The sequence below is a fragment of the Daphnia carinata genome, chromosome 6, assembly GCF_022539665.2.
Source record: "Daphnia carinata strain CSIRO-1 chromosome 6, CSIRO_AGI_Dcar_HiC_V3, whole genome shotgun sequence".
Classification (NCBI taxonomy): Eukaryota; Metazoa; Arthropoda; class Branchiopoda; order Diplostraca; family Daphniidae; genus Daphnia; species Daphnia carinata.
The window spans coordinates 3,326,113-3,348,091 of NC_081336.1; the positions used below are offsets into that span (position 1 = coordinate 3,326,113).

At 39.9% G+C, this 21,979-nt stretch overlaps 5 protein-coding genes and 3 long non-coding RNA genes across 9 annotated transcripts in view; 3 read left to right on the plus strand and 5 right to left on the minus strand.

The window, feature by feature from the left end:
* Positions 1-580: 580 nt before the first annotated feature.
* Positions 581-1,847, plus strand: LOC130690631 (uncharacterized). The gene is made up of 3 exons (XR_009001063.2): positions 581-873; positions 951-1,120; positions 1,224-1,847. It is a non-coding gene; the product is annotated as an uncharacterized LOC130690631 (long non-coding RNA).
* Positions 1,848-3,086: 1,239 nt separating this feature from the next.
* Positions 3,087-4,258, minus strand: LOC130690517 (uncharacterized). Its single transcript, XR_009421299.1, has 3 exons — positions 3,929-4,258; positions 3,682-3,851; positions 3,087-3,578 (listed from the first exon to the last, which is right to left on the minus strand). It is a non-coding gene; the product is annotated as an uncharacterized LOC130690517 (long non-coding RNA).
* Positions 4,259-5,468: 1,210 nt separating this feature from the next.
* Positions 5,469-6,869, minus strand: LOC130689861 (zinc metalloproteinase nas-13-like). The gene is made up of 8 exons (XM_057512799.2): positions 6,709-6,869; positions 6,510-6,628; positions 6,369-6,444; positions 6,184-6,304; positions 5,931-6,115; positions 5,805-5,873; positions 5,609-5,718; positions 5,469-5,537 (listed from the first exon to the last, which is right to left on the minus strand). The coding sequence occupies exons 1-8, from the start codon at positions 6,779-6,781 to the stop codon at positions 5,484-5,486; spliced, it is 807 nt and encodes a 268-aa protein (XP_057368782.1). The 5' UTR covers positions 6,782-6,869; the 3' UTR covers positions 5,469-5,483.
* Positions 6,870-7,348: 479 nt separating this feature from the next.
* Positions 7,349-10,012, minus strand: LOC130689857 (A-kinase anchor protein 17A-like). Its single transcript, XM_059495724.1, has 9 exons — positions 9,680-10,012; positions 9,543-9,602; positions 9,243-9,475; positions 8,899-9,181; positions 8,691-8,839; positions 8,448-8,610; positions 8,324-8,392; positions 8,008-8,267; positions 7,349-7,938 (listed from the first exon to the last, which is right to left on the minus strand). Exons 1-9 carry the CDS (start codon positions 9,887-9,889, stop codon positions 7,428-7,430), a joined length of 1,938 nt encoding a protein of 645 aa, XP_059351707.1. The 5' UTR covers positions 9,890-10,012; the 3' UTR covers positions 7,349-7,427.
* Positions 10,013-10,302: 290 nt separating this feature from the next.
* Positions 10,303-11,142, plus strand: LOC130689863 (uncharacterized). The gene is made up of 4 exons (XM_057512803.2): positions 10,303-10,575; positions 10,672-10,756; positions 10,831-10,942; positions 11,003-11,142. Exons 1-4 carry the CDS (start codon positions 10,371-10,373, stop codon positions 11,045-11,047), a joined length of 447 nt encoding a protein of 148 aa, XP_057368786.1. The 5' UTR covers positions 10,303-10,370; the 3' UTR covers positions 11,048-11,142.
* Positions 10,762-20,427, minus strand: LOC130689871 (uncharacterized). Its single transcript, XR_009000841.1, has 3 exons — positions 20,327-20,427; positions 19,946-20,121; positions 10,762-10,971 (listed from the first exon to the last, which is right to left on the minus strand). It is a non-coding gene; the product is annotated as an uncharacterized LOC130689871 (long non-coding RNA).
* Positions 12,827-21,334, plus strand: LOC130689864 (protein Wnt-7b-like). Its single transcript, XM_057512804.2, has 6 exons — positions 12,827-13,303; positions 17,225-17,442; positions 19,017-19,387; positions 19,488-19,609; positions 19,686-19,903; positions 19,977-21,334. Exons 1-6 carry the CDS (start codon positions 13,203-13,205, stop codon positions 20,129-20,131), a joined length of 1,185 nt encoding a protein of 394 aa, XP_057368787.1. The 5' UTR covers positions 12,827-13,202; the 3' UTR covers positions 20,132-21,334.
* Positions 20,863-21,979, minus strand: part of LOC130689860 (protein Wnt-5b-like) — a 30,184-nt gene continuing 29,067 nt past the window's right edge. For both annotated transcript variants that reach the window (XM_059495728.1, XM_057512798.2), the window contains exon 9: positions 20,863-21,905. In XM_059495728.1, coding sequence (XP_059351711.1) covers positions 21,718-21,905 — 188 coding nt within the window. In that variant the 3' untranslated portion in view covers positions 20,863-21,717. The remainder of the gene's footprint in view (positions 21,906-21,979) is intronic.

The following is a 21,979-nucleotide window of genomic DNA, read 5'->3' on the forward strand; positions in this document are numbered from 1 at the left end:
TTCGAATCCAGCATAAATCTTTCTTTTTTTCTCCTTTCCTATAGTAAACTGGCCACGCGCGGCGCTAGGTTCCACTTTCCATTGTTTTTCCCACTCATTTCAATTCTTTATTAGTTACCAAACAGTGGAAAGTGGAGCTCGGTTTGGGGTATTAGACCCCTCTGGCAATTTCGTTTTAGGCGCAGGGGGTATTGCGCGTTTGCTGGCCGTGATTATAGTAGGCCATGCCGTGATTATAGTAGGCCATGCATCAGACTTACCCATTCGCCAACCCAAGTGTGCATGTCTTTCTTGGACAATTATTTTATTTTGCTACTATGTTTGGTAAACTGCAATTATGCCCAATATTTTTGTCTTTGCATTTTAAGTTTCCTCTTAGATGATCTATACCTGATCATGTGTTCTAAAGTGATCTGCTTTCACAGCAGCTACATTTCTGTGTTCTTTTCCGTTGGTCTATGGTTCTGAATTGAGGCAGGTATATCTATTATGCTATGTCACAAGTACTATAGGGAAAAGAATAACTGAAGTTGATTGAGATCTATTCTGATTCTCCTGGTATCCATCTCAACAGGTTTTTATTTGCTTTTCAACACCCATTTCATAGTGGTACATGTGGCTTTGATTAATATTACCATAAAGACTGCTGAAAATGGATGTGGTACGGAAACCCAGAAATGGCATGAGTTCAACATCAAACATGGATTAGGCACTTATCGGTTTTTTGTCTATCGAAAAAGTATTTTTAATGCTATTATTTTGCATTCACAGAATTTTAGCAGGGGATCAAGTCAAATCTGGAAGTGTTACAGGATGGAAGAGTTGCCCTGTAGTTGAAAAAACACTGAGAGTGCATTACTGTTAAGGTATGAGGTAAAGTAATAGAGTAATGCAAATTGTCTAATGAGAAGTATCATCTTGTGTTAATAAATCCGGTACAATTCTCATAGAATCCTTCATAGTGTCACAGCTAGAAGCCTCTAATAATTCTGCTTCTCTGGCTAAAGAACAACTTGTCCTTTATGTTCAGAGTGTTGGTGAAGTTGGATACTTAAATGGCCCTAAAGATGTTTCACTTTGCTGGCATTGCAGCGATGAACATCATACATGGACTCTTTAGGTATGAAAGGAATTTTCTTGAAAAATTTTTGAATTTATGACGAAGCATTTCTCCTCCTTTTTGCCAACCATGTCTAATCTACAAAAAAAAAATTATCCAATAGGAAAGGATTTTCATATACTGGGAACATAACTATCAACTATGCAACATTCTACGGGTGCTATTTTATCATTCAAGAGCCTTATACAATGATGTTCATTTGCAATTTGTATGGCCTTTCCCAAGCTTCTGCCAGAAGTTGAATCTATGAGTCATGTAAGTCACATGAGCAACAATTGAGATGCTTAATGGTGTTTTTCTTTTCTCAGTATAGGTTAATAGTAACATTGGATCTGAAAAGATTCTTGGTTGGGGCAAGACACTGAATAAATTGTAATGATTGGATGGATGACATGACATTTCTATACATCATTCGGATTCCCGAGACGGTATTTTATATTTAAAAAATTGAAGTGCATATCTGGGCTCCCTTCCTTTCCGTAGCCCCGTTTCCCCTTGACTCGTAATAAGCCCGTAGGGGGTCATGCCCCTACTGTACGGTATATATAAAAATAACATATACCGAGGTTTGGAGGGCTCTGGCCGGAAAGGGGACGTGGGGGTCCGCGTAGTCCGATGATGTGTTCACGGAGGGCGACGTGGCTACCCACAAATCCGAACTAAAGGTTAATCGCTCCTGTAAAAATGTTCCAAATCTTCAGCTCTTCTTCCGGCTTCTCTTAGCCAATCACCGGGTAATCTCCCCGGTGGGTCAACAAGGCAGTGTCTCCCCCTGCCTGGGTTGACGGCAACTTTTGAAATGGCTATTGTGCCTTTTTAAAGTTGCAAAAATAATTGTAATGTGCAGAGAATTGTCAATAAAATTTTTTTTAGAAAATATTTTTTGCAAAATTTGTTTCTTTCATTGTCTATGTTAGCTGTGTTCACACATTACATCCATTATCAGATTTTTTTTTTTGCTTTATTTGTTTTTGTCACCTTTGATGGTAAGCATTTTTTCCATTGGTTTATTTGCTTATTCAATTATTATTTATAACAATCTTTGAATTCTTTAACTTAGATTCAAGGAACAATGTGTAATGTCTGGATATTTTTTGATGTAATTTTGTATTTTGTTTTACTCGTATGGGAACCGAACCCAGACATTCAGCGTGCAACGCCGATGCTCTAACATTGAGCCACGAGATACATCTCTTTATCGCATATCATATGATATATTCTAGGATGTTTATGCAGTCTTTCACAACTATATGTTTATCTTTCTATTGTTTTCATAAGGTTCATAGCTCTGTGGTAGAGCCTTTAGTTGTGATATCTGTTACCCTGGGTTCAAACCTCAGTAAATGTGTGAAAATAAAGTAGAATAAATGTAGAAGCGTATACTGCATTTCAGTTTTATTCTAAGTGTAAATGCAAGTCCACAAGTAACTAGAAAAAAGCCAACTTGTCATCATATGGTTCATGGCTCACTGGTAGAGCATCGGCGCGGTATGCCGAACATCCAGTGTTCGATCCCTGGATAATAATAGAATGCTTACAGATAAACGATAAACCAATGGAAAAAATGCTTACCATCAAAGGTGACAAAAACAAATAAAGGAAAAAAAAAAAAAAAAATCTGATAAATGTAATGTGTGAACACAGCTAACATAGACAATGAAAGAAACAAATTTTGCAAAAAATATTTTCTAAAAAAAATTTTATTGACAATTCTCTGCACACTACAATTATTTTTGCAACTTTAAAAAGGCACAATAGCCCTTTCAAAAGTTGCCGTCAACCCAGGCAGGGGGAGACACTGCCTTGTTGACCCACCGGGGAGATTACCCGGTGATTGGCTAAGAGAAGCCGGAAGAAGAGCTGAAGATTTGGAACATTTTTACAGGAGCGATTAACCTTTAGTTCGGATTTGTGGGTAGCCACATCGCCCTCCGTGAACACATCATCGGACTAAGCGGCACCCCACGTCCCCTTTCCGGCCAGAGCCCTCCAAACCTCGGTATATGTTGTTTTTATATATACCGTACAGTAGGGGCATGACCCCCTACGGGCTTATTACGAGTCAAGGGGAAACGGGGCTTCAGAAAAGAAGGGAGCCCAGATATGCACTTCAATTTTTTAAATATAAAATACCGTCTCGGGAATCCGAATGATGTATAGAAATGTCATGTCATCCATCCAATCATTACAATTTATTCAGTGTCTTGCCCCAACCAAGAATCTTTTCAGATCCAATGTTACTATTAACCTATACTGAGAAAAGAAAAACACCATTAAGCATCTCAATTGTTGCTCATGTGACTTACATGACTCATAGATTCAACTTCTGGCAGAAGCTTGGGAAAGGCCATACAAATTGCAAATGAACATCATTGTATAAGGCTCTTGAATGATAAAATAGCACCCGTAGAATGTTGCATAGTTGATAGTTATGTTCCCAGTATATGAAAATCCTTTCCTATTGGATAATTTTTTTTTTGTAGATTAGACATGGTTGGCAAAAAGGAGGAGAAATGCTTCGTCATAAATTCAAAATTTTTTCAAGAAAATTCCTTTCATACCTAAAGAGTCCATGTATGATGTTCATCGCTGCAATGCCAGCAAAGTGAAACATCTTTAGGGCCATTTAAGTATCCAACTTCACCAACACTCTGAACATAAAGGACAAGTTGTTCTTTAGCCAGAGAAGCAGAATTATTAGAGGCTTCTAGCTGTGACACTATGAAGGATTCTATGAGAATTGTACCGGATTTATTAACACAAGATGATACTTCTCATTAGACAATTTGCATTACTCTATTACTTTACCTCATACCTTAACAGTAATGCACTCTCAGTGTTTTTTCAACTACAGGGCAACTCTTCCATCCTGTAACACTTCCAGATTTGACTTGATCCCCTGCTAAAATTCTGTGAATGCAAAATAATAGCATTAAAAATACTTTTTCGATAGACAAAAAACCGATAAGTGCCTAATCCATGTTTGATGTTGAACTCATGCCATTTCTGGGTTTCCGTACCACATCCATTTTCAGCCCAAATACGGTCCCACAATTGTTGACTTCCTTCGCTGCATGGACTTATTACTAACAATTCTTTTAGTGCAGCACTAACAGAATTTAACTTTAACACACTGTCAGGTGGTAGACTGAATAACTAAACAATAAATAATTGTTTGTTAAAATTCTATACTTATTTTGAATTCTTATTTGAAAAGTTTAGGTACCTGACTGTGTTCGCCTAATGCCAATTCATCCTCATGTTCAGTTAGGGATGAGTTTGGAAAAACTTCCTTCACTGTTTGGAAACTGTTCCATTCCAATTTGTTCTTTTCCCCTAGCTGAGCTTGTAGACTCAAAATTTGAGCTACAAAACACAAATGAATAAAAGCAAATAAATAGAATCATTACGTATTAGGCCTTACCATCCTTAGCTTTGCTGTTATCTAATATTTTGTGTTGTTCCAATAATTGGGCCTGCAGCTTCATAATTTGATCTAATAAACAATAATTAATAATTGAAAACCAATATAATAATGTTTATACTTACCATCCTTTTGTTGTATTATCTTATCCATTTTTCAATTGTTCCTCCAGCCACACGTTATTCTCCATCCACGCTACTGAACTAACTGCGAATGGCATTCAATGGACTGAAATTGCCTACGTCAGTAATAACGAGTCTGAGCGGTAGATGGCTACGTGTCGGAAAAAAAGAAAAAAGTGTGATTTTTTTTCTATAGCCATCTATCGGCCAGATTCCTATTGAATTTTCTAAATACAACTTTACGCATTCTAGCCATGCAAATATATAATTTTTTCAATTAATAACTTTATTTGATTAACATATAACTATACAGTAATTTTTTTGCTATATTCTACTTGCTTAATTAAATTATTATTACCATTAACTATTAACTTTCCATTTTGTACTGCAGCAATTATAATGAATGTAATTCTAATAATAATTAGAATGATTGCGTGTTTTAGGTATACATAATATGTTTGAATAATATAAAGTTGTTATTGTGTATTATTTTCATACCGCAACAACCAACAACGACTTTATATTACTCAAACATACTATTTATACCTAAAACAAGCAATCATTGTAATTGTTATTAGAACGGTTTGAGTAATATAAAAAGAATATAAAAATATAATATAAAAAGCACCAAGAAGTTCGAACACATTTTTCGATATTTTCATCTTACTTAGTGGCGTCAACGGACGATTCACACACACACACACACACCCTCGATCTCTACATACACTGACCGATTTCGGTCAGAATTACTAGAAATATGACCGGTAGATGGCGTTGGGAAAGAAAACTGTTAAACATCAGCTGTTTGCAGCCCTTTTTATTCGTGGATTGTATTACATTTGTAAAGAGCGTTCAGTTTGAAAATATCCACCTAAAGTATACGAAAATAATATTTTAAAATGGAATGAAGCTCTTAATTTTTTTTTGGCTCGAACGCATTACTTCACTAAATCCTCTTCGTTGACCGATCTCGACGCCTGGCTGACGAGTAATGATGGTAGGGATACTGGGATCAATAGGGAAACTATAAGCCCCGTAGTGCATAACGGATCCTTAACGATTTCAGACAAGTTAAAAACACAAAGAACAGTTAGTACCTCACCAAGATCAATCATAATCACTAACTATAGCTTTTCACCGTAGTCGTAAGATGCTCCTAGATATTGGATAACATCCGGGCCGTACGAAAGAAAATTCGCCTCAGTACCTATTACCGGTATCCACTCATAATGAATTATCTGTTTATAATGCAAACCACTTATACCAGGTTGAATGTTGGGATAGTTAATTATGACGTAATCATCGCGATCAGTTCGGCTCTGCTCGTGGAAGAAACCCAACGCATGCATTAGCTCGTGCATGGCTGTTCCTGGAAGCCCATCATTAAAACAGCCGCTATCCAGGGAAACTGTTTGTGCAACTCCAATTCGACCGATATAGCTATAACATCTAATCATATGCAAAAGCAAAAGAAGTTTTACGTGAATCACCATGAGAAATAAAAAATTATTATTTACCCGGCACCGGTTTTCTCGATATAAACGTAATCTAGTTGATCAGTTCGTTCAGTAAATCTGATGCAAGTTTTGGTCTCGTACTCGTTTATGGCTTGGGTAATTAAGTCAAGTTCAGTGCCAGCTGTTATGAAAAGAAACATTGTTACTTTTAGAATTTGCCAACTGAGCCAAATTTATCAATTTACTGAAGTTGTCGGCAATGCTATAGAAGATCACACCGTTTGGCCATAGTAAATTTTCGTACACTATGGCGTTTTTTGGCTGTCGCAATCGTATTTTATAAGCTTAGTTCAGCAACGCCCTAACATGGATGCTACTTGTCTTACCTCTTGGCCGGCTAACACGTCAAAGCCATTGATTCCGGCAATATCCCCTTCGAACAAGTCTAAGTTAGAATCCTGATACGTTGACTCCGAGATGTGCTGCAGAGCACTTGCCTGGCTTTCTAAAGAAAATATTTGGTAGGATGGCGTAAGATTTTGTTCTTTCAGTTTACAGAGATAGCTTAAAAATGCAAATACTTACCTAGAGGTTTTGCCCACGTTAGTAAAGGAGCCGTACAACAGACCATCAAACAAAAGGCTGCTAAAGGGAGCATATCGCAATCATCCAAAACTGCCTGCGTTCTACTGACAATCCGCTTTTCGTAAAGCTGTTTGAAGTGCCAAGATTAATCTTCCCCACCCAGGAATACAAACCAAAACAAACAACAATATAGCCAGCTTTTATCGAACCTTAAAATTTATCTGAGTTATCGCCAGCCATGACAGGGAAGGACAATGTAAGTTATATCTTTCTTCCCACTACCTAGACCCACGGGATACTAGTTGGGCAACCTGAGATTCATAAAATCAAATTGAATAGTCTGATTTCTAAATTATACCTGCATTTTCTGCACTGCAACTCTTAAACTACGCGTGCTACAATTTTTCATACACAACTGATTTGCTATCCAAAATCTCTGCAGAATTTTCGTCGTTTACCATTCTGCAGAGACGATATGTCCGAGTTTCATTTTCCTTGAAAATAATAATAACTTAAACAAAAAATTAACTGACAAGCTATTGTGAACTTTTAAAAAGAGTTATCTAAACTGATAAGAGAAAAATAATACTTGTGCCTACCGAAGCAACTTAGGTAAACCCAAGAAGCAAGAAACGAAGTCTTGATGGTCAATCCTACTTTCCCATTTATTACACGAAAAGGGTATTCAGGGTATTCATTAAACAGAGGCGTTTTCCATTTCATGTAAGTCGCTCAACAAGAGCCGATTCCATGGTACTGTCACCGGACATCGAGACACCGACTGGCGTTGTCGCGTATCTGTTTTCTGATTTCATAAAGTGTCTTTCTGTCGTAGGAGGTAAATCACGCGTTCTTCGCACACGGTGTTCTCCTCCTGGACGACCACCTCGTCGATACCCTCCACGTGAATTTTGTCGCTGATTTCCTACGTTAGGTCCATCCCACAATTCTTGATCTAATGGGGAAGCCCAGTTGGACTTGCCGTTATCAAATCGATTCCGTTTCCAACCACCCCTGTTTTGAGTTTGGTGGGTAGGCACTCGAGCCGATTCTGTAGATTGGTATCGTTTCCTGTTGAAAGACGAATGGCGATGGTTTTGGTTTGGATGCGGATTATGATCAAAATCAGTTTTTCGACGATCGTTGGGCTCCACTGGACTTGAGCGATAACCTACTGGTTTGGGTCGGTTTGCCATAGTGTCGTGTCTGAAGGTATGCCCATTATTTGTTCTAAATTCCCAACAATTGCAGTCATGAAAATAAACGTTAAAATATAAATTACACAACGTAACAATTTACCTTTCAGGTTCGCGAAGCGGAAGTGGACTTTGTTCTTTAGTTTGAACTTGTGCTGTCGACACTTTGTCCAAACTTTTCGTTTCCGACATAACATTGACGGTGCTTTTCAATTTTATATCTGTCGTTTGCAGCAAGTGGCGCACCCTCTCCCTCTGTTCTTCAAGTTGTTCCTGACCAACCTGCTGATATTTCTTAAGTAGTTTGGCACGCAAATTTCGTTCCTTTTCCTGCAGTTTCATTTGTCGTCTGGTTTCCTTATCCTTAAAAGAAAAGGGTAATGGCGTGAAACGTTGATAGAGTACCATGAAAATCGTACCTTCTTAGTGGTCTTATCTTTTTTCTTCGAAGGGTCTTTTTTACGATGGTCTTTTTCTTCGATAACGGCCTGAATAAAAGTTCTCACAGCAAGACTTTGTTAAAACCATTTTAATTCAAAGTACCTTAACACGTTCAAAGACCGCATCCAACAGGCGTAAGCTCTCCAGCCTTCTTTGGACTAACACCAACTTGCGCTCTTCAAGTACGACCCTGGAATCCTCTTCAGCCTTCATTTTTCTGGCCGCCTCCTCTTCCCCCTTTAGTCGTTCTTCTGTCTGCTGACGTCTACGAGGAACAAGCGTCAACGTCATCACATGTTGCCGATTCTTGACAGCTCTTTGAGAGTTATTGGATATGAGCCTGACCTGCTCTCTTCGTGCTTCAAATTGTCTAGTTCTCTTCGGACTTTGTCTGCTCTTTCTTTATCAATTTCTTCCTGAATAAGCCGTTCCCTGGCAATCCTTCTTAGTTTAAGAGATCTTTCGCTCTGGTGGCACGTGCGGTCGAAGTCCACCTAGGGAAGACGCCATCTGAAGGTTACGTATTTCATTTGGTTTCAATTAGTTCCATCACCTGTATAAGAGCAGTCCAAGCTCTGTTACCTTCCCTATAGAGAAGTTTCATTCCTCTGAAGGCAGTCATACATTTAAGAAACCCTACATATTCTTGAAATTGAATAAATGCTTCAAATAGACCATCTTGTCCAAAAGCAAAGGTGTTTTGCGGATTCGTAGCCATCATTGGTCTGTATGGGTCCAACATGGGAATGTCAACAGAACGAAGGGGACCAAATACTTCAAAAAGTGTCCTGAGCATTGATTCACTTGGCTTTGGTTTAGAAGAGTTTGCCTCCAATCTGGGACAGAAATGACCAGATATAACATCGAAACCTTACAAAGCAATCTTCAATTCATTACCCGCTTGATTGTGGGATCATAAACCACTGACATGGAAGCATACATATATGAACAGTGTCTGGGCGCTCTCCTGGCCTTAGTTCATTCATGTTTTTGCTTTGTTGAAAGAATGTGTCCCAGTCATGCCTTGATGGGTAGATAAGTTTGGATTCACAGGCTCTCATTTTCAGTGGTTCAGGGAAGCCATTCAATTTCAAGGTGCCTCTATCTAGTCGTTGAAGAACCCCTGATATCTAGGAAAGAAATATGATAGTAGAAGTTTTGGTTGTAACTACCACATTTAGTATTGCAGAAACTTACCTGATGTTTACTGTCAAGGTGAGCTTCAAATCGCACATATTGCAGCGTGCTTTTCAATACCTTAGAAACATAGATGGCATTTTGTTTTCTGGAATACAAGGTCTGTATGTGTTAACAATGTTTCGAAAATTCTATACTTTCATCCCAATGATCTCATCGGGTTTTGCGGTCGCTTTGATTTTATCCATTATTTCCCAAGTGGAGACGGATTTCCCCGCTGTTTTAAGCATGTCGGCTGGCAACTGGACCGAAATACTGATACAAGCAAGTGGTTTCAAATACAGCTGCTGAGATGCGTTGACGAGAACGGCATCCTTCCAGTCAGCACACGGAAAAATGCAGCTCATTTTTTTAAAAGTTGAATTACTGTACCCTTTACGAGAATGTCAACAACGCGTTTAGCTAACGCTAAGTTACTCCATTTTCTGCATACGTTTACCGAAACTCCTCGGCTTGCCGACGTAGCAGAATAAACGCCGCGTTCTCTCGATAGGTGGCTCTACCATAGAGTTGCAGTAACGGCGGGTTTTTACGAAACAATATTAATGCAATAAGAAAGTTAGATGATGGCATAGCACGAAATGCACCAAGTTCAGGAAAATTTTGCTACTGCGTAATTCGAATTTGACAGGAAGCTTCGAAAGAAGAAATTTTATTTTTAAGTCATCTGGTTGGAGGCAAAAAATTCCTTTCTCAGTTGCGAGATTTATCTGAAACACTAAGACAGGCGGAGTTCAGTTAGTGGTCGTTTATCTAGTCAGTCGTGGAAGTCATTATTCAAGGAAGGTTATTGCCAAGAATCGTCGGATATCACCAAAACCCAAGAAAATGGCAAGATTGAAAAAGTCTAACGTTGATGCATCAAACCTTCCAGTTACAAGGTCAAAAACATCGCTGACGAGGGCCCCTAATGCAGTCACTAAAGCTCCAACTCAGCCGCAATCAAAATCGCCGACGTTTCGTGATTCTGCAGGCAAAAAACGTTACAGGCCAGGAGCGAGAGCTCTCAAAGAGATACGCCACTATCAACGAGGTGCTTGACATTTCCTCGATATTCCATTTTCTTTAGCGTTTCAAGGGAAATTAATATTTTGAATTGCCGCATTTCCTGCTGCACCTGCAATGTTAGGAACAGGATTATTAATTCCTAGATCGCCTTTTACGCGAATCATCAGACAAATCAGCGAAGAATTGACAGGGCACTCCACCCTTCGGTAACACACGTTTATTTAACTTAACAAATTTAACAATCATCGATATTAAAAATCGCTTGCGTCTACGACTTAAGTTTCACGGCTGAAGCTCTGGAATGCTTACAAGTGGCGGCCGAAGCTGTGATTGTCCAATTATTTCAAGACTCTGTGCTGACGATGCTCAACGCCAAACGGCTGACTCTGATGGTACACAGTTCATTGGGCGTCGGAGGAATCTATTTAAAAATAACTCTATTTTAATTTCAGGTGAGGGATATCCAATTAGTTAGACGTATTCAACCATGCTATTAAAACCATCTAAGACGTCTGCGGAAAATTGGAATCGTTCTCAGGCGACTCGATTATTGTGGAATAATGGAATTCGCGCCCAAAATTTTAAAATGCTTTGCCAATTCATTTTAAAAAGCAATTGTTAGCGTATTTTCTTGTTTGAAATTTTAAATTTTTGAGAGATTGTGTTGCTGACAGGAAAATGGAACAATAAAATTGTTGTTTTGATGTTCGGCAAGATTTGATTTTCGGATAATGCATTTAAAGTTAACATGATGTTGCGTATGCAATGAGACAAACTCGATTTGACCCAGCAGCATCCCCTTATTCACTTGACCATTTAGATGGAGATATAAAAGCGCCGAGTTTGTAATGCAAAAATTGGGAATTTATTTATTTTTTTTACCAAACAAGAAAAATAAAATAAAATAAACAGCATCCCAAGCCGTGTTTGTCTGAAGATATAGACCCTCGACTTGGATTCATTATCGGGTCCATGAATAATGTACGACGCATAACTTTTGTTGGAAAAGATTTTTTTTTTTCAGTTGTCTTTCTTATTCTCTTTTCGATTCGATTCCTCAGCATACCGTATACCACACGCATTTCCCAATTCAACAAACCACATGTTCATTTGAAAGTCAATTTCATTTCAAAAAAGAAAAAAAAAAAAAAAAAAGGAAATTCCTAGACTTCTTCGATATATGGAGCCATAGTGTGGAATCAAACGAATTTAAAAGATCATCGCGGGGGTAACCTCTTTTCACGGCGGGATCGCTATCTCACGCGTATCGATGCGCTTTGCATCCAACCAAATTGTCCTTGGACTTAACGGGAAAAGCCAATCTAGGAAGAATCATTCAAGTATTCCGAAAAGTCTTGGTGCGCACATTACCGCAAATGTCGCGCGATGCGAGAAAACAAAACAAAACAAAACAAGGAAGTGGCAGCAGCAGCAGCCAAGGAAAAGAAGCAAAGAGCATCGCAGGTTAAAAGGATAAACGAGTGCACGCTGATTGGAGGTGCAATCTCCCCTCTTTTAGACACGCTGGTTAACATGTTTCGGTGGGATATTGTTGAATTATTTATTGCGCCTCGGTGTGTGTCTTCTTGTTCTCTCCTGCACTGGCGCGCATAACGCCATAAACTACCACATTTTATGTAAGGTACGAACCACCTGTTTGGAACACGAATTCGAAGAAACATCATATCCCATCTGTCTATATAAACATTGAGTGCGTAGTCGTTTCCCCCCATAAACATATTTTCCCGATTACGCGACGAACCAAAAAGAAAACCGGCCTTTTCGACATGATTTTTACAATTTCGCTTGTTTTCTTTACGTCCTATCTCTTCTCCTTCCTATCCGTCAGATTTGCGTAATGAAGACGAGAAGTTTATTTTGTTTTATCAACAAAAAAAAAAAAACAAAAACAAAAAAAAAAAAAAACGAAGCCGGTCAAACGAGAAATGCTGACAGCGCACCACAATTTATCCAGTATACCTGAATCGAAACTGCTAAACGCACCATGAAGGTTACACACACACACACACACACACACAGAGCATTGGTTACCTCGAAAGATATCATAGGGTGGGCGAGGGAGTTTGAGGTGGGAGGGGATTTCACCGGGGGAAGAAAGGCAAAGTTGGACCGGCAGCAGCAGCACCAGCAGCAGCTGGTCTAGCTGTAGGTAGTGTTGGTAGAAGGTGTCGGTATAGTGTCGGTGGGTTAGCTCCCGAACACACACAGTTCTTAAGAGGACGTTCGCCGCGCCGCACAGAGCTCTCTCCTTCTCCCACTCTCTGTGGCTGGCCCATTTTTTTTTTGTTTTCATTCTCTTACAATTAAGACTTAAAAAAAAACAAAAAAAAAAAAAACACAGGGCTTGTATCAGAATTTTTGTGACTGTTTGATTTTCAATTAGATCCAGTGCAATAGTGTCAAATCTAATTGAAATTGGGAATCCCTTTAAAAAAAAAAAAAAAAAACGCGCCAATTTTCGATTTGCGGAAATCCCACCTTTCAATTCAAGTTTTCCCAATTAAGTGGCTACGTTTGCCGGAAGTGATTTACTGGCCGTTCCGGAATAAAAAAAAAAAAAAAAAAAAAAAAAAAAAAGGGAAACAGGGGAGTCCCTTGTCTTTGTGCTATGGTTTTGCGTAGGGGCGGATCATGTCTCCGCAGCTCGGGCCGTCCACTCTCATTTCTCTTGCCCGGCACTGGCACGTCCTACTGCTCATCTCGCTCATCACGCCGATCGGCCCATCCAACAGGTATGTTGACTTTTTTTTCTTGTTGCTACACATTTGTTTTCGTCTCCTTTTTGCCAAATGACTAGCACTATTATTTAGTGTCCCTCGTCCTCCTAAGGGCAGTAAAAAAAAAAAAAAAAAAGCACAAAACAAAAGGGAAGCAAACATTCACCTGTTCGCATAAACGAAAAGTTCCCGAACGCCCACCCCCTGCGCGCACGGACATAAATCATTGTAATCCATCGTTTTCGCTAAGAAAACAACAATAAAAAAAAAAAAAAAAAAGTCGTCGACTTGTTTGCCTAGCTTTAGATGGATAAGAATAGAAAGAAATAAAACAAAACAAAACAAAAAAAAAAAAACAACAAAAACACATATACACACATGCTATTAGCATATGCTAATGACAGTCTACACTACTCTCTGGTTCACCAAGAAGTCCCGTCGTCGGCTGCTCGCAGTAGTCGTTGGTGGTTGTTCCACTTTGTTTTTTCGTTTTCGGAACGAAACAAAAGCAACAAACTATACATTAACAAAATATAAAAAAAAAAAGGACTTTTGCGTGAAAGAAGGGGATCTCGAGTTGGTTTTTCTTTAAGAATATCGAGACACACACACACAAAGAGAGAGAGAATGAGGCTATAGGTATGAGATGCCGGCTCGCGTTATCAGTGATCAATGTCGTCCAAAACGGAGGGAGGACAGACGAACGCTTTCGATTTGAATTTTTTTTTTTTTTTGTTCTCAAACTCGTCGATGACGATGGCGCGTGCTTGCTGACTGGGGGTATTAGTGGCCGGCTCTGCGTACGTATACGTGACTAAGGCCGGCTCTGCCGACGCGCGCGCGCGCGAGCGCGTGTTCTCTCCATCTTTGGCATGTGGGAATCGTCCCCGATGGCCCGTTTGAGTGCTTTTTCCAATTCGATCGGACAGCCCCCAGGAATGGATTCAATTAAATATATCAAATCGACAGCAGCAACTGTTGTCTGTTTCGTTTTTTTTTTCCTTTTTTCTAATGTATATAGAGGAGTATAGTAGCAACAGATCTAGCTCGTGTGCATAACCCAAAATGTTTGACCCCCTCTCTTTGGCTAAGCGTTCGTCCTCGTCCGCATTTATTCGACTCCTCCTTACAGTTAGCAGCAACTGTAACAGTTTTCTTTTTCTTTGGCTCCCCTTTTTTTTTTTTTTTAACACGTCATGACAAACGACGACACCTGCATCCGCAATGGAAACAGAAGAAAAACGTTAGACCGGGCACAGTTATTATACGGTCATGCAATAAATAACGAAATCGTCAGTCGTCGGTGAAACGACAATAACCGATAGAAGTTCGACAGAGAGAAAGAGACTAGCAGTATGTGAGTCTCGTAGTGGGAGGTCGCAGTTGGGACACCGAAAAAGAAAACAAAAAGAAACACAAGGAAAATGTTGCTATATAATATACATAAGAAAGAAAAGAACAAAAAAAAAAAAAAAAAAAAAAACACGAGGGGCAAACACCAGAAACCGTAAGAGGTCCCATTAAGGCAGCCGAAGCGCGCGGTAGTTGTCAGTCCGACTAATGAGCCGATCGATTTCCTCTCTGTCTGTCGGTCTGTTTTTTTTTTTCTTCTTCTTCTTCTTTCAAACACACCTGGAAGAAAAAAAAAAAACTGATGACAGAAAATAAAGGGGCCGCCGCCGCCGCCGCTGAATGTTCTTCTCATTTATTTTTTTTTTTTTTTTAAAGAATTGTTTTATTTTTTATATCTTAAAAAAGAAAAGAAGGTTCAAATGTTCCGCAGTTTTCACTTTGCGACCACTTCATCACTTTAGATAGTCTTTCATCGTATTTTTTGGTTCTTCTTCTTGTATGCCAGCCCGTGACGAATATGAGGGAGAAAGGAGAAACACATCACACGTCCGCGCCCATAAAAAAAACTAGTCGGCATTGTTAGAAGAAACACCCACACACACACAGACACAGACACACACAAACAGACCATACCCCCCGACGAAGCAGGTAAAGCACCTTGTTCTCTGGTGCTGACCAATTTGATAAATCAAAGCGTACACGAATTAAAAGGAGAGGTTCGAAAAAAAAAAACGATGGATGGATTGGAGGGAGGAAATCTTTGAGTGTTATTTCCTCTTTTGACGTGAGAACTGCTGTTACTGGCTCTCTGCGTGGTAGAAATAGAAAGGTAAAGATTCGGGCCCCCCCTTCTCTACTACTCCAAACAGTCGGGAGAAAGAAATAAGAAAACCCCCCTCCTGCTGTGAGACATAATACAGCTGACCTCTCTCTCTCTCTCTCTCTCTTTCTTTTTCACTCTTTTCTTCTTATTTCAAACGGGGAAAAAAAAAATAAAATAAAATTGGGAAGGAGCACGCCCAACTCATCAGTCGGTGAGCAATAAGACATTTTTTTCCTGGTTTCCTCCTTCGTGCGTTTTTCTTTTCTTCCCTCTCAAACCGAAAGTTAAAAAAAAAAAAAAAAACTGAAACAACGAGGGAAATAACACGACTGGGTCTTTTGTAGTTTTTTCTTTGTTCTTTCCCTCAGATTGGTTAGAAAGAACAAAAAAAAAAAAAAAGGTGGTTAAAATTGTAGAGAGGCAAAGGCTTGTTTTGTTTTTTTCAACGAAAAAAAGAAGAAAAATGATTAGAATTGCCCAAGGGCTAAGTCATTTCACACCTGATTAGAATGCAACCCTCTCCCGGTGGAAAACAACGTTCGACACCAAAGGTGGTTTAACACTCCACAACAACAACACACAGAAAATAAAAAGGAGAGAAAACTCCAATCAGCATCCTGTCAATGTTTTTTTTTTCTTCTTCTTTCTCCCTTTTGTTTTTGTTCTCTTGTTTTCTTTTTTGTTTTTCTTGCGCTACGTACCCCAAACAGCGAGAGATTGGTTAAATTATTGATCGAAGTCAGGAATAAAATTTAAAACAAAAATTCTTTTACATCCCTTTTTTTTGTTCTCTCGATTCCCCTATCTACCTCTATTCTTCTTCTTTCAAAAAAAAAAAAAAAAAAAAAAAAATGTTGTACTTGATTGAACTGTCTAATAAATCCCAACCCGATAGAGCGCGGGTGATTTGAACGCGCGCGCTTGGCATTCCAGTTCGTGAAACATCGCCACAATCAAAACCGCCATGACTTTCGGAAAATATTATTAAATAAATAATAATGATAATCAAGAAAACAAAACACATGTTTTACATATCTTGTTTTCGCTTTGTTTTCCACTCCGGTTTCCCCCTCCCCCCTTTTTTTTCCTGTGCTTCAATCACGCAATAATTTGATGAAAAAAAAAAAAAAGGACTGGAGGATGCCGCAAGCATTTCTAGTCTTTGGGTGGCGGCTGTGGGGGGTGTGTATGCAGATCTGAAAATGGCAGACGAGTTTTCACGATGTGTGGCAGGATATCCCAGCAGCGTACAGTCGGGCAGAGCAAAAAAAAAAAAATAAACTAAACCGCCGGAGAAACGAAACGATAATAAGGCGACAGGCTGAAGACTGTCGCGACGTTTTGAAACTTTTGTTTTTGCGTCCACATCAAACCGCACGGTCTGGCCAGCTGATGGGTGTGTCGCACTGGCGAAGCGAAACGACAAAGAGAACCTGAACGAGCGGATAAAAGACCACCGGTCACGTACTTTTTTTTTTTTTTTTTAACCAAGGCGTACAACCTGAACGAACGAACAAAAGAAAAATCTAAAGAAAACGGGAGTCGAATCGTAAAAAAAAAAAAAAAGGTTTCTTTCAACGTGACCGTATCTCTCTTTCTTTGTTTGCTGGAACGCCAGTGGCCCACTAAGTGTGCATCATATCGTTTTCCCCATCAGCGTTGACATTCCTTTTTTTTTTTTTTTTTTTTTATTTCCTTCGTTTTCATAATTTTCTGAAATTTTTTTTTTTTTTTTTATCCGTCCCGTTTTTCGTGCACAGGTCGGTGATGGCTTTGAGCGCTGATTTGATTTGCGGTAAGATACACGGACTGACGGCCAAACAGCGGCTGCTGTGCGCAGCAAAGCCGGACGCGATGGTGGCCATCAGTAACGGAGCCAAGCTAGGTCTGTCCGAGTGTCAGGAACAGTTCAAGTACCACCGATGGAATTGCACGGCTATCGGTAGCCGCAATGGATTCGGTCACGTCGTCGTTGTCGGTATGTTGTTTGTTCTTTTCTTTGATCAATTTCCTTCTTCTTCTTCAACATCCCATTATCGCGGTAAAACGGCCAAGACACAGACGACATTAGGAAAAAAAAAAACTAAACGCCCCGTAACTTAGGAGACGTATGCAAACATTCTCTGCCAACCAACACCCAAAAGAATCTATGGCGTGTGTACGTTTCAAAATCAATTAGAGAAAAAGACAAACAAAGAAAGGGGGGGGGGAATCAAACATGCGTTCCGTATTCTCGCGGCTTTTCTTTGCTGGCTTTAAGTAAATGAGGATAATGGCGTAAATAAATCCAAGACCAGATATCTAATGCGATTGGATTGCTACTGCTTTTGTGGTCGCAAGGATATTGTAATTTCAAATGTTTTATTTTTTGTTTTGTTTTTTATTCTGCCGCGGTAACTACTGACAAACAAGGTAAACCGCACTGCGGTTGCAACCGCCGGTTTGCTCTTTTTTTTTTTTTTGTTGGTTACAAGTTTGGTCATGGCAAACTAGAGAGAGAGAGAGAGAGAGAGAGAGAGAGAGAGTATGTCGACGAAGCACCGCGCCCCAATCTTCTACGACTCCGCGTCGTGAATTAAAAAGCAGCTGTGTGAACACAGCCGAAATTTGTTTATACCATTAAAATAAAAAATAAGCAAAAGAGATAAAACGCCGCTTTTTATGTCTCAGCAGCCTGTGTGGCATTGCGTTGACGTTTTTGTTTGGCTAAATGAATAAGTATTTTTGCGAGCACAGATGCGCGAAAAAAAAAGTCTTACTCAAACGAGCAACACAAGCGCATTTTTTAATTCAATGAATATAATAAATTCTTGTTCTAAAGTGGGATAGAAAACACACGAAATAATCAAGGGAAAAAAAAAAAGAATTTCTCTTTGATATCCCATCCTACATCAACGTGACTGGCAAGTGACGCGTGATATTACACCGTTTTCACGGGACAGCCGGCGAATGGCGTCGTCCTCGGCTGTCGTCTACAGCTCACTCGCCCAGTGCTGTTTGTGAAGACATCGAATGTTACTACGCGGCTATAGGAAGACGAAAAATTTTTTAATAAATAGCGCCACGTCTTCTACGAAATTCTAGACATCAACCCTCCTTTTTCCTTTTGCTTTTCTTTTTTTGCGCGCGTCCTACACGAATTTCAGGGAGAGGAATGAAAAAGACGTGCTTGAAAAGAAAAAAAAGTAAGACGGCGGCCATCGTGGCCTTTTTCGGACGGGCAATCGCAGACGTCGCGCAAAATAAGTAATTTCGAACAGGAGAAAATAAAATACGTACAGTGAATGCGTAGCCTGTACGTATCTATACATAATCTCAGTTGCTTTATAGGATATGTACGCTTGGCGCGCAAAAACAAACGGCCATCCAAGCACTCGATGTGCTGGGCAAAATGACAGTTTCCCAATTTCGTAGAAAGAGAAAAACAATTGGCAAAAAAGAGAGACGCTCTTTAAAAGACAATTCTCCCCCCCCCCCCCCCACAAAAACCACGCAAGTGATCTGATTGCCACGTGCTTTTGCTGTTCTTGTTTCTCTTCTCTCCAAATTCAGGAAGCCGCGAAGCGGCGTATCTGTATGCGGTGTGGAGCTCCGGACTGACGTACGCTATCGCTCAAGCGTGCAGCCAGGGAGCTATCAGCTCTTGCGGCTGCGATCCGACCAAACGAGGCGGCAAGGAGTTGGTCAGGTCTTTGCATCATCGATCGCGGGCGCACAACGCCGCCACGGCTATCACTAGCGGCGGTAGTGGCGGCGGCAATGGCGGCAATGGCAATCCACCATCCACCGGCTGGAAATGGGGCGGATGCTCGGCTGATGTCCGAGCCGGAGCCTCTTTGGCTAAGAGGTTCGCCGACTCGAGAGAGACAGAAGGCGACGGAAGAAGCTTAATGAACCTGCATAATAACAAAGCCGGTAGAAAAGTGAGTTGTGCCAATTCGTGGACGGGGTTTGATCGTCGTGCAACGCACATTAAAATGTCTCTTAAACTCCCTCTTTTTTTTTTTTTTTTTGTATGTGCAGATTGTCAAATCGATGCTGAGGAAAGACTGCAAATGTCACGGAGTCAGCGGTAGCTGTTCGCTGAAAACCTGTTGGGAGAAACTGCCTCCGTTCAGGGACATTGGAGATGCTCTGATGAAACAGTAATCGTTTTACTGAAAGTTTTTCTTTTTCTTCCTGTATGCCTATTCATTCGTGATGTATGACGTCAAAATAAAGGTACCGCGAGGCCAAGGCCGTTGTAGCCAAAGAGAGTCGCAGCGGGAACAATAGCAAGCCACGTAAATCGTTGACTCTACAGCTGCGTAGGAAGCCGCACAACAAGCCCCGTATCGCGGAGCTGGTCTTTTTGCAACCTTCACCCAACTACTGTGAGGCAGACCCATCGACGGGGTCATTGGGTGTCGTGGGCAGGAGGTGTAATCGAACCTCAGCAGGTATGGAAACAAAGCATGCAATGAAAGCAGGTATAGCCTTACCTTTTCTTCTTGCCGGGTTTTCCTAACTCAGGTGCTGATGGCTGCAACTTGCTGTGCTGTGGAAGAGGTTACAACACTCACCAATTCAATCACGTTTCCCACCAGTGCAACTGCAAATTTCATTGGTGTTGTGAGGTCAAATGTCAGACTTGCACCATCAAGACGGAGGAATACACCTGCAAATAAATATGTTGATTCAAAATTAATTAGGTTATACTGTAGGACAGATTTAATGAAATTGATTTTTAAAAACGAGCCACTGGCTCGGGGCTAACTGCTAATAACACACATTTGGATTTAGGTCGTTATTAATGCCTATAAAAAAGAGAGGCCCAATTCCAAATCGTATAATATGTATCCAAAATGTAGCTCATCGCTGACCTCTTTTAAAGAAAATCTCCAGTGTTATTATTCAAATGTGCTTCATCATTGCATTCGATTCGGACATGCCATTCTGGAACGTGCCGATCAATTTGACGTGCAGTGGGCGGAGTACAAGAGTTGAGAATCATTTCCCATTGTTTTCACTGGTCACCCCGTATCGCCATTGCTGCATTTTGAAAAGATTTTATTCTTTTTCTTTTGTAAATGACTAGAAGACAATAACAATGGCTTACCGCGAAAGCAGACGAAATATGTCTAACAACGCCATGTAGCGGCCATTGCTGCATCTGTTTTCATTCAACAAATGTTTTCCTCCTATGGATTAGAAACAAAGAAGAAGTCCATGACTCCTCAAAAAGTGGAATGCAATAGGCAAGACCACGTTGTTTTTATTATTATATATGGGTTAATACTGAGTGTATTTCTTTTTGTTCTTATATGAGGGGAGGTGTACAATTTGTGTTCTCTTTTGTTTGTCAGATGGCGAGGAATTGAAGTGATGATGTCACCAATATCATTTGTAATGTAATAAGTTTTGTTTTTATCTTTTTTGTTGTGTTTCTTTCGACTCGTCTGTAATGTTGGAGACAATGGAAAAAAAATAACTGAATCAAAAATCAAAGTTGTCAACATATCTGAAAGGGGGAAAACAAAACAAAAATTCGCAACGTTCGTTCGTTTGGCTTGATGGCTTTTTTTTTTTCGAAAAATGGAAACGAAATCATAATAATAATAATAATAGTAAGAGAGCAAAAAACAAATAAAAAAATCCTAAATAATCGAATCAGTCAATCAACACTTGCACACATAGTTTCCACAGTCACACATTTTCGAACAAACACACCGGCGTATACACATTGACGAAAAAGGCGAGTATTGGCGCGAACAGGAAACGTGAAAAAGGAAAAGTTAAAACACACGGCAATGTTGAAAGTTAGCCCTGTTAAACGACACATTGAAAGAATAAAAATAAACGTACAGGAAGTCACAAACAGAAACATGAGAGGAAGAAAAAAAATAAAGAGAGTTGCTGTGTTTTCTTCAAATTCCCTCCTGCCCCAAACGTGAATCGACACGCACAGAAATCACGTCATCTTTTATAATACACATCGAGTGATAAAACGGCGAAACGGTTAAGAATAATTACGAACCGAATTCATTATTTAGCCAAATATTTCAAACGAAAATGAAATGGTAAAACAAAAAGTGAGGGAGAGTGAGTGTGTGTTTTAAATGAAATATGCAAAAAATGTTTTGTTTTGTGTTTGAGTAACAGAAAGAAAGAAAGAGAGGGAGAAGGAAGAAATGAATTAGGACAGTTAGTTTGTATACTTTAAAAAGAAAACTTTTCCTCGTAATTTCTTGAAGTTTGTTTTGTTTCTCAACTACTACTTGCAGGTGTGAATGTCGACCGTCTTGACGCAAGTTTTGCACTCGACGTGACAGCACCAGTGGAACTTGCACTTGCAACGCTCCTTGACCGTAGTCTTGAGCGTGTTGTAGCCTCGTCCGCAGCACATGAGATTGCAGCCGTCCATGCCGGCCGACGTCCGGTTGCACGGCCTGCCGTAAGTACCTGTTGAAAATGAAACAAAAAAAAAAAAACATTTTCTAGGTTGGTAAGAAAAAAAAGGAAAGGTGTTGCTTTGT